A 12,418-nucleotide genomic window follows, 5' to 3' on the forward strand; every position below is an offset into this window, starting at 1 on the left:
GGTTAGCTAATCAAGAAATACTTACTTTTTTTTTACAATTCTTCGAGGCATTTGATTGCGCTAATCAGCTGCATTATTTCCTATTCACTTGTTTTCCTTCGCATTTTAATATTTATTACGTATATTCGTGATTTTTTTTTTTTTCGTCGTTTACTTTTCTCTGGTGTCTTACATGCATGTGTGCTTCGTATTCAACATTTTCAATGGTTTTGTTTTGTTTTTTTTTTCCTATTACTTTATTGGTATTTTATGCATTTTCAACCTTATTCAACCTTATAAGTATTGCCTTATTGGTGATACTTATTAGTATATTTACTCATCATTATATTTACTCACTAGAAAATCGCCCGTCAAGGTATGATGGGTAAAAATTGTTCTACATGCGAACGAAGCAATTGCCTGTTTGATGATCTTTTGATAGTTGAAATGCTAACCCTAACTTCAGTGGATTAACCCTAAACTCCAGTAGAAAGCGTTAATTGTCGACGAATTTTCGTATCTTCATCCTCTGAAAACTAGAAAATCGCCCGTCAAGGAATCACGGGTGAAAATTGCTACTACATTTGAACGAAGCAATTGCCTGTTTGGTGATAGTTGAAATTGTAACCCTAAATCCAGTGGATCAACCCTAAACTCCAGTAAATATCGTTCATTGATGACCACTTTTTCTGTTCTTCATTCTCCTAAAATGACAGTCTTACCAGTAAAACAGTTAAGTTACCGGATCCAGTTCAGCCTTGTCAAGATAAAGCACTTCCCGGCATGTCAAACGTTTCCAAAAAATATTACCAAATTATCATGCTATGGTGCGAGTTTCATTGTTGGTGACGTCAGGAGGGTTACTCTATCAGTGAATTCGCTATTATATATGTGAGGATCAGTATAATTCTCATAAGTGTAGCTGCCTTGGAAAGATAAAGTGCAATGTCTGCAAAATTTTCCTTTTTTTTTTTTTTTGAGCAATCGCGATTGCTAATTGTTTTTATTTGATCGTCCTTGATGTCCGGTTCCTTTTTCAAGCCCACCGTCCCTTACAGGTGCGACTCGTCCCGGTAGCCGCTGCTCCTGGTCGGTGGCGTCCATGTCCTACACACACGCACGCTCATACACACAAACACGCCTTTACACACATACACACATGACAGCGTGCAAACACACAGGTCAACGCACACACACAAGGCTACACATACACAACTATACACACGTAACCGCCCAAGAGCAGGGACAGGAACAGTTTCTAGAGAAAAACAATTGGGGTGGTAACCAATGAGTAGGGTCCTGTCATAACTCGTGATTGCAAAAAACATAATTTGAATTCAAAATTTCAGAATTAAAATTAATTTTGAAAATTCGAAAGGTTTTTTTTTTTTTTTTTTTTTTGCATTTTTGTTTTCTATTGCACTTTACTTTATTGTACAAGATTACTTATTTGGTGTTCGCTGGAAATAAAGCAGCAAACAAACATCTCATTCCAACACTTCACTACTGTTAGTGGGGAACTCAAAACGAGTTTCTTCGAATAACTCAAAAACGCATTTCTGCAGATACGGCGCCTTACCATTCCACGGCAGTGTTGATCTACAATCAATCAATATCGAGCAGATTCACTTTAGCTCCCTTCCCCCCTTAATCATAAATGTGTGCGAGTGAGCCATTTTATCAACACTTAATTCTCAAATTTATTGTATGTATCGATTATAACCTTTTGGTCTTGAGTATAAAATACAGGTCTTCTCTAAACTTTGACTCTTGGAACAATATAAAAGAGTTATTGTTTTCCACTAACCTGAATGAGGGCAGAAACAAATGTGATTTCCTGACCCTCGATTAAACTCTAGCTCGATTTATTGCTTGAAATATAATGCAGACTTTGATGTTCGTTTTTGTCTTTAGTCGTAGAACTTTTTCTGTAATCAGAAATATATTGATTTTTGAAATTATTTCACTCTGAGAACAGTAAACAGTAAAATTACCGTGTCTAATAAAATATTCGACGCTTATTGATAACTGTCCCAACGAATGCCTTTATTATATATATATATATATATATATATATATATATATATATATATATATATATATATATATATATATATATATATATATATATATATATATATATATATACAGTCTGAGTAAAAACTTTAAGTCCAGTGCACTTTTTTGAGAAATTAGACACACCTGAATCTTAGGATCAAAAAGTCATAAGAGTGATAATTATTAGCCTTAAATACAGGTAAAAAAGACAAAAAAAAATTAGTTGTAAGTGTTTCATTATCAGAAAATATTACAGGTCAATATTTGAACCTGAGTAAAATCTTTAAGGCCGACATAGAAAAAAGCATATGAGGACAAAAATTCAAACATTTATAAGCTTGTGTGGAAGCCATTCCTTCAAATTACTTCAAATATTCTTGTTTTCATGAATGAAACTAGTTTTTGACAAAGTTCAGGATGTATTTTTTACCATTCATCTTCGATGGTAGATTTCGCTCTATTGATGCAGTAAAATGTCTCTAATTTGCATAAACTCTTCTTGCTAAATCACCCAATATGTTCTCTATTGGGTTAAGATCTGGAGACTTAGTTGCTCATTTCAAAGTTTCAACATTGTTTAATTGGAACCTATTTTTTTGCGCTGTTACTCGGATGGATAGATGCATTGTTTTGCTGATATTTTCAATTTTCTCCAGCAATAAATTCAGCATTTGGTAAAAGATTACTTGGGAGGACATTTTGATATGCTTATGAGTTCATTTTACCTGAAACAAACGCAACTGAGCACACACCATTGTAAGCAAAGCACTCTCTGACAGAGCTTCCATGTAATTGACGCTTGTAGAATACTTCTTTTTCTTTTCGTAAATCATGCCAATAGTACTTCCCTCCGTTTGGTTCATCCAAACTCCACTTCTTTTCGTCAGAAAAAACTATTTGTATTCATTGGTTATCCCAGATCATGATTTACTAGCTAAAGTTGAAACGCTCTATATTGTGCAGTTTCAATAAATGAGGTTTCAGCAATTTTGCAGCATTAATAAAATTTCCGCACCTTCTAACTGTGTTAGATATCGTTTTTGACAAACATTTAAACCCATCGTCTGAATAAGAGTCCTGGTTGAGTACTTTTCAGGTAATGTAATAATTTCCAAACTCTTCTTCCACGACGCGAGGACAAAGCTTTAAGTTTTCTCGGGTTTTCTTTTTACCCTAAATGTGCTTAAATCAAACAAAAATGTTAACTTCACTCTTCGATCTTCTTATTTTTTCGCAATAGTACGCCTACTTATCCTTGTTGAAGAAAAAACTTCAGTCTGCTCTCTTTCTTGAACAGTTAACTTTTTATCTTACGATATCGTCACAAGTAGGACAAAAACTTTGAAGAAATTAATCACAAAACTGCAAGTTGAAGGGATTCCACAATCTTGTTAACTAAGGTGACATTTATTACAGTATAAGTACTTGCAGTTTTTTAAAAATACTAGTGGCCTTAAAGTTTTTACTCAAGCTGAAATGCTAACTTTGAATAAACCACTGTTTTTCTGGTTATTGCATGCTTTACAAATCCTATCTGTTGCTTTATTTCTTACCAATGAACATTAATAATTAATAATACAATAATATTAAAATCCCTTTAATTTCATTTTCCTTTTTTCAAAGAAAATTATACTGGCCTTAAAGTTTTTACTCAGGCTGTATATATATCGTGTCACGATATATGTTCAGGGTAAACTGCGAAACTACGGAACCGATTTTAATAACATTTCAGCACTATATCTAATTTTGCTCAATTTAAAAGATAGGATACTTTTTATCATTTATTGTTGCAAGTTAAGTGTTTATTATTTAATAATAGCGTGAATTGAAAGTTTAGTTCTACGAATTCCTAATAGATGGCGGTGTAAGTTAATTAATCAATATAACTCTAACATCGTTCGACATACTGCGAAAACACTACACTATAAAATTCCAAATCCTTACTAATTACTTCCGTAGAACGTTCCGGGATTTTACAGGTTTTTATTCACTTCCTGAGAAAATCAACTATCTTGGTCAAAATGTTGTCACAAATGGCTCAAATGCAGACTTCCCACTGTTGTGAAAAATATTTTTCGCCACCAGTATACAGATTAACTAAGCAAAATTTAATAAGTGTATCACTTTCAGCTCGAGTATGGCCTGTCCAGGTTGTCTCCAAAGGTTTTTTCACTCTCATTGGGAGGTTATCCCAATGAGAGTGAAAAAACCTTTGGATTCGGTAGCTTTGCAAGAATTACAGACGAGTTAGATTCGTGCTACATTCCTGTGAGTCTGGCTTAGCCTTGGCAGTGATTGCGTTAATGCTTTGGGAGCCTTCTTGGCAAAACAGGAAGGTGCCAAGCTATTGTATTAATCCTACGTTAATCTTCTCGGAAGGTGCCAGAGACATGACTAGCTTTAACCGAGAAGACTACTGAATTCTTCTAAAAGATTTCAGGAGAATTTCTCGAAGATTACTGAATTTCAGCGGAAAACATTTCTTTTCTTTTTTTTTCCGTGAGACATTTTTAATGTCATTTATTCTTGCGAAGATACAGTCGCAACAAAAAATTGCAGTAGCAATTGCATCGTCAGGCATTGCTTTTTTTAGATGATGGACAAACAGCACATTCAGTTTTAAAATTGCCTATTAGACATTCATGACAAACCAAACGCAATGTGCAACAGAAAAAAAAAACCGCGGAATGGCTGTATAGTTGCAAAAGAGTGCAATTATAATTTGGGATAAGTGTACTATGGTAAATGAGCAAAAGCATTTACTCGAAGCACATCATAGGAGTATGCAAGATTTTAAAGGCAAGGATAAACTTTTCAATGGTACTGTCTTACTACTGACTGGGTGACTTCCGGCAGACATTACCAGTTATTCCGATGAAATCAACGCATGCTTATAACAATTGTTTTTATGGCGAAATATCACGAAACCGCGATTGACCATGAACATTCGGGAACAAATGCAAAATAATCTATTCACACAAATATATTGGATACTGTAAAATTGAACTGTATCAAAATACAGAATGCATTAAATTGCCAGACAATTTCTGCACTGCCATTAAGTTGAAAAGTGAACTAATTGAGAGTGTATTCCCGAATAAGTTTAATTTCTTTTAGAATAATTGCCTCTGTAAGGGAGCTTGGCAACAAGAAACTTTGATGCAGACGCAATTAATTTTTAGATACAACAGTTGTTGCCCAGTTATTTGAAGTCATTTAAATCAATTGATACAATTGTTGATGACAACGTCTCCGTAAAGTTTCCAACAGAATTTTAAATTATCTGGATATACCAGGAATGGTAAAACACAATCTCCAGTTGAAAGTTGGTTCACCACTTAATCTTCTCCATAATTTAAACCCACCTAGATTATGAAAATATACACTTATCAAAAGGATCACTGGAAACGTTCTTGAAGCAACAATTTTGACGGGAAAGTTTAAAGGAAAAATCATCCTGCTGCAATGCATTCCATTAACATCGTCAGAATTTCCAATATCGTTTAGAAGGCTTCATTTTCCGCCTCACTTAGCTTTCGCGATAACCAAAAATAGATCTGAAGGCCAAACAATGTATACTTGCTGTTTGGACTTGGAAAATCCCATATGAGCCACTAAATGTCACCTACTCACGTGTGGGAAGACCGTAAAATCTTTTCGTGTTAACATACGACAGATTAACCAAAAATATTGTGAACAAATTACTAAAAACATAATTTTCAATTTTAAAAATTTAAAATAATTGAAACAATAGTTCGAAGTTACTGTTATCTATCCAATTTATAAAATTCCATTTTTAGAGCTTATCAATTTATTTAGTATATATTGTGAGAAGTCATTGATTAAAAACCATAGTTAAAGCTTAGATGAATAAAATGTACAAAAATCGTATGTTGGTTAATGCTTAATTTTAACATTCCGGTATACTTTACTTATCACTTTCAAGTTATTTTGCACGTTTGGTCGAAGTAAGTATTTGCTAAATTCTCTTAAAGTAAGTATTGTAAGCGAATTAAGTAATGCTTTTACGATAGAAAATTTGGTTTGTACTTACTAAATTTAATAAGTACCTTCTTCGGCCAAACACGGCCATTCTTATATAACTCCCTGTGATTTAAAATCGACTAAACTTTTTCCAGGTTTGTTAAAAATATTAATTTGATTGTATAAAATTAATGTGTAAAAAAGTATTTCCATTCTCAGCCACACCAACGCGTGGCTGGGTGAGCTAGTGTGTGTATATATATATACAATATATATATATATATAATATATATATATATAATTTTGAGAGAAAATTTTTGATTTAATAAAAAATATGACGTTATTATTTTTAAATATTCCATAAAGGAAATTAAAGAGAAAAGTTTAAAATATTAGTAAGTTTGTTTATTCTCTTGTAACTCGCAAATAATATATATATTTTTTTTAAATTTTTATGTATTTGAGTATTTATTTTTAATCTTGAAAATAAAAGGTTTTTTTTACGTTACCTTTATCATAGACTGTAGTCATAATTAACACATTTTTTCCAGGAATGAATCAAAATGAAATTAACTTCATTTTACTAAAAGTAAAGCTTGTCATAAGGTATTTCAGTTAGTCACTGTTTTTAAAATAAATAAATCAAAAATTTACCATTTAAAAACTAACTACAATGATGTTATGTCTTTTACAGAGGCGTTGGTGAAGTTAAAAGTTTAAAGGAATGAAAGAAAAACAATTTACTAGGTCCTAACATTCTGATCCTTTTAAAATCCATTACTTCTTTGACAAAAATGTGCTATCTTCATCTTGTGTGTCCTTGGTAAATCGAAAGAAAATAGAATAGATTTCTTACTTAACATTCTTTGTTTGACTGAAAACTTCAGATCCGCTGAGATTGCATGGCTGTCCCGATTTTAAATTTCTGTTCTTATTGGGGAGTTGATGAAATCTAAACTGAATTTGCTGAGGGAAAATACGATGATCACGGTTACGAATCCAGACTTATTTCGTTTCAATTTTGCTTGCGATATTTTTTTCTTTCCTTTTAAACTTTTTATTGGACGAAAATTCAGTCTAAAGATTTTCTTTTATTGTGTGGAGCTCACATTTTCAACTTTTCATCAGCAAGTTTCTTAAAAATCATCGTTCGAATTATTATTTTTTTTAAATTTTAGCATATTGCATTCTTAAACTCTGTTTTTATCAGCAGATAAGTGGGAGGACTTCGTTTTCAAAAGAAGTTTCTTCGACAAGATAACATTTTGTTCCGAATCATGTCTTCGAATTAATAAAAAATATCGTTAATATTTCTTGATGCTTTTTACGCTCGAGCTGAAAGTGGTATAGAAAAATCTTTTTAGCGGGGAATCAAAGGTTCCTCGTTACGAGAAATCAAAGCTTCCTTGAACCATCATTTTTCAAGAATTAACAATCAGATGAACGTTCTTGATTAAACAAAATAGTTATCTGTAGTTTAAAATTATAGAAAAGCTAGTGTTTGACACAGAATTAGTTGTTAGTATTGATAGTGTTCTGTGTTCAAAATGAAATGAATGCAAGTTCATGCTCGATGAAGCACTTTCTCTAAATTCTCAATGGTCAAACTTAACAAAAAAAAAAGCCCTGGTCATAGATCAAAAATGAAATCATTTATAGAACCATCCCTAAGAAAAGGCCGCTATGATACCTCGCAAGTAACAGCGCATATATTCATTAAAAAGTAATAGTTTTAGTGGGTACTGCACAAAAGTTCTTGTTTTAGAAATCACACATATGTTTGATTTCTTAACAAGAAAATTCTGTTCGTTACTCTTTTGGATATTATTACTTTTTTAATAAAATATATGGTCGGTTATGTGCCGGACAAAACGTCCATTTTCCGTGGAATGGCTCTGTCTCCCTTATCTATCTTACTTTAGAAAAGGGTACAAAATTTACCACCTTTGCTTTTACGACAGAAAACGTAAAATTCCTTGGCTTTTGTGTAACCCCTTCATTAACTTTGCAACTCTTTGGAGGGTAGGGATCTGGAGAGTATGCATTTCCATCTTTCACTAATTCATAATAGTTGGACAATGTGCATTTTATTAATGATATATTTTTCTGACTTGCAGATGAACCATATTGTCCTCGAACTTTTGACGGATGGGGCTGTTGGAATGACACCACTGCTGGCAAGACTGCTTACATTCCCTGCCCTCGTTTCATCACGGGATTTCTTCCAGAAAGTATGTCCACTTTAAGTCTGTTAAAAAAATTCTATAGTAATCACAGCAGCCTGAAGTAGAATGTAAATTCGGATTGAAGATTAATACTTTAAATAAAAAGGGAGAGGAGGTTCAAAATTGCTTTTTCAGTCATTTTTTATGTACTGGAAAAATATTCAGATAGGGTAGATCGGGGGATTGGCGCCACCTGTGGAAATCCCGCCACCCCTGATATTTTAGTCAAGAAAACCGGATAGCCGGCCTGACAGTTCCTGACCTATAGCGAACGATGCTACAACTAATGCCCCAAGTCGATAGCAGCCATTGCGCGCGTTGTTTTGTTCTTATAGTGACGAATGTTGTTTTGAAGAAGTTTGATCTAGTTTTTCCATATTGAATAAGCTGAGGTATGTACCTTTAGATGCTACAATGGCTGCATTTGCTATGAACAACCTTTTACTAGATATTTTAGCCTATATTTTAATCAACAATATTGATCACAAGTTTGTTTTGATGTCCTTAAATCTACATTTCTTCCATCTTGTCGGATGCAGGTTATGACTCCACCTCTTGGGGGTGATGCCGCCATGGTGGCGGCATTACCCCCGGAAGCATCTTTCCACTGTATAGGTCAAAAGCAATTTTTTAAGGGAACGAAAATGCACTCTTGTAATCTGTGCTTAGTAAAAAGAGTTAATTAACAGAAGTTAGTCTTAACAGAAGAAACTTGTGAAGAAAATAATCTTGTAAATCTGAGCAATACGTCTGAAGATGAGTTACTGGATGTAGCACCTTGCTCATCACAGACCGTTCTGGAAGTGCCTCAGAAAACGTTTCTTCAATCACTATAAAAAATTTCACCAATTCCAAAATTGGCCGCAGAAAGGGTAGAGGAAAGTTCTAAATGAAAGGGCCACTCGGTAATTTTTAAATGGGAACCCCAATGAAGGCAGTATTGGAAGAACAGTAGCTAAAAGAAAGGGAAAGGCATTGAAAAATAAACAAGCCGAAACAAAATCTGCAGCAAAGGTTTTCGGAATCCAAGACAAAGAAAGAGAAAGCAGTGACAACACAGCAAAAGAAAATGAATAAATCTGTTAAGAAATGGGGCCAGCGACTTTTCAGTTTTGAAAACTATTCAGATGCGGAAGACATAAACGTCAAAAAGTTTTGTGACGACGACGAAAATGATGACCTTTTTGATCCAAACGTTCAACTTTTTGCTATATACAATAAATATGGAACGAACGAAAGGTGATACAGATGCACTTGCTGTGGCAAGTGGATGCATTCAGAGTGTAGCATTCAGAGTCAGCTGAAGAGCTGAAAGCTACATTTGTGATTTTTGTAAATTTTAAGAAAACCAGATGAATTCAAAATACTTTTTTTTCACTCGTATAAACTAAAAATGTCACTTCTTTTGCTTTTCAATTCACTTTATAGATATGTTAATAACAAATTTTGTAAACATTCTTAAGATGACGTACAATAATACAAAATAAATATCCAGCTCATAAATACGATTTTTGATGCTGATTTAAAATTAAAGTTCCTTAAGGTGACGGCATTCCCCTGGTCTACCCTAACTTGAACTAAATAATAGTTGCACATTGTGCAAGTGGTTTCATAATTGTAACTGATTTTATAAGGTAAGTGTGCCAAATAAGGTCACCCTAAGATTCATCATCTAATATCTGGTTCGTTTATGCTTCAATTGGCTCCAACTTTTGCACGTTTATATGCTGACTAACGAAGAATAAGAAGAAAAAAAAGATGTGAAAACTCAAGATTCATTTATGTTTGTCAGCAGTTTTAACAAAGAAAGGCGAATTGGGATTTTTGCAACGTTGATCGCAAATAACAATACCAGTGGGCGAGGAATACCTTCATCTACGAATATCTCACGCAGAATTGAAGACAAAATAAAGTCAAAAAATACCACGAAACGGAAAAAAAATGGTTTTAATATTTTTATTTTTTGTCACAAAGACATTTTTCTTCTTGAATTCGTCAACTATATAGATTGAGCACATTATCATCAACTAGTCTTTCTTATGACGATGAAATCATGAGCCAGAGAGTTTTTTTGTGCTACATCTAAAAAAAAAGGAGCTTGCCTTATTGACTTACAAGGTCTTATTTGGCCCACACACCTTAACTGAAAATTCCTTTTCATACCTAATGGCATATGTTTAACAACATCATATGGTGAAACATTGCTTATCAGAAGTTGACTTCATTCTTTATTCCGTTCATTGTTAGAGTTATGATTAACAACTCCCACCCTTCTTCCGAGGAGCATTTTAATGTTTTCAAAACAAAAATAGGAGTTTTAAACATCATTATAGAACATAATAAATGGTCTAACATTATGAAAAGAATTCTTATCTAGAAGAAACTTAAAGTAAAATAAAACGGTCGTTTTCGACGGATACATTTTCGTCCCAGTAACAATAAAGCAAAAGTCACAAAAATTATAAATCTCCTTGCGCAAACTATACTACGAAATCTTTTACGTTAGTTTTTCTCAGCGAGGTTCTGAGGCTTCACTTGTTTTGTTTCAGACACTTTGCTCGTTCAAAACGGCTCTCGTTTAACCTAATCACAGTTTTTACTTTCATATAAATTTTCGGATTAGACGCTTGTTAAATATACTTTTGGAGATATCGCACTTCCCCAGTATATCGCTCCATTTTTTTCTGATACTGAAATCATGGTAGTAATCTCTTCTGTAACTCAATTCGGCTATGACTTACAATGCAGTTATTTTATTTAGTCTATTGTTTACTGGTATTTTTATTGTATTCCTCCTTTATCATACTTTGAAAGTTATGAAGTTTGAAATCTATGTTAAATTTTATTTAGTCAAAATTAAAGTATGTTAAGATAATATATCTTTAATGGCTGACTCCTTATTCATTATAAATTACTGGCATATAGGGCAATATACACTTATGAACAGGTGATGATTCTATATAAAAAATTTAGCTTTGATAATTACATAGCACAACTATTTCATTGTCCGTCATAAATATATCGTTTTTTAAAAAATAATAGACTTCCAGCAGAATAAATTATTGAACCAAGGTAATTGAAGCACGATATTGCAAGAATATTGATTGTATGTGTTTTTCAGTTGCACGATAAGGAGAAGTCACAAAGACGCAATAGCAATATGTTGATTAAATGACATTGAATTTGTCATTTATATAATGTTTTTATCATTTTTTATTATTTTTCTAGGATCCGCACACAAAGAGTGCAATCCAGATGGAACATGGTATAGACATCCGGACACTAACAGAACGTGGTCCAACTACACAACATGTGTGGATAAGGAAGATTTAACGGTAATGTGATATCTATGTTCTCCTCTTCGAAAGCACATTAAACTGCTTGCAAGTCAAGTTTTTATTTTATTTTCTCACGAAATATAACCAAATCTGTCTAAAATATGTGCGTACAGAACCAGTTACGAACGTTGTTTCTGTGATCTTTTCTAGCATGACGTGATTTTATTCGTTAGAAGTTACTTTTATTTGACAGCGTACAAATATAATGAACAAGAATACATTTGATATCATAATTTAGAATCAAATTGTTCTGTTCCGGATAAAACCAGCTAAATTAAAGCTAGGAGAGTTTCCTCAAAATTTAAAATAATAGTAAAAAACACTCTAGTTATCGATATTTTTCTAAACAATTCATTGTAATATGATTTGTTGGTTATACATTTTCATTGCTATTTTGCTTTCACGCTTTAATGTAATGCATCAGTTATAGCAAAACCAAAGAAGTGTTTTTTCGCAATCAGTCTTTATCCTGTTGACGAGATTGCAAACACAGGTAAAAGAGAATATTCTTTATAATAACTGCACAATTAAACTGTTAAGAGCAATGATTACACTCAAAACGACATTATGAGACATGAGGGTTTTTATATAGAACCATCATCATAGTAGAAGTAAATATTTTAACATTTCATTGATGAATCAGAAAATGTACAATTTTTAGAAAGGAGGCAGAAATTGTAATTTAAGAAAAAGAAATAAAGAAACAAAACGAGGAACATCAAAAAATCTACAAAATTATATTCAACTACTTTGTGACTCGTGTAATCTAAATTTGTCCATTTTTGTTTTACAATACAAAGAAGGGTAACTAAATTAGTAAGGGGACTCTCAGAT

At 32.9% G+C, this 12,418-nt stretch overlaps 1 protein-coding gene across 1 annotated transcript in view; it reads left to right on the plus strand.

The window, feature by feature from the left end:
* LOC129232569 (calcitonin gene-related peptide type 1 receptor-like) overlaps positions 1-12,418 on the plus strand; it is a 124,428-nt gene that overhangs the window by 41,800 nt on the left and 70,210 nt on the right. The window contains exons 6-7 of the mRNA XM_054866705.1: positions 8,139-8,252; positions 11,475-11,581. Coding sequence (XP_054722680.1) covers positions 8,139-8,252; positions 11,475-11,581 — 221 coding nt within the window. The remainder of the gene's footprint in view (positions 1-8,138; positions 8,253-11,474; positions 11,582-12,418) is intronic.

Source organism: Uloborus diversus, chromosome 1, assembly GCF_026930045.1.
Source record: "Uloborus diversus isolate 005 chromosome 1, Udiv.v.3.1, whole genome shotgun sequence".
NCBI lineage: Eukaryota > Metazoa > Arthropoda > Arachnida > Araneae > Uloboridae > Uloborus > Uloborus diversus.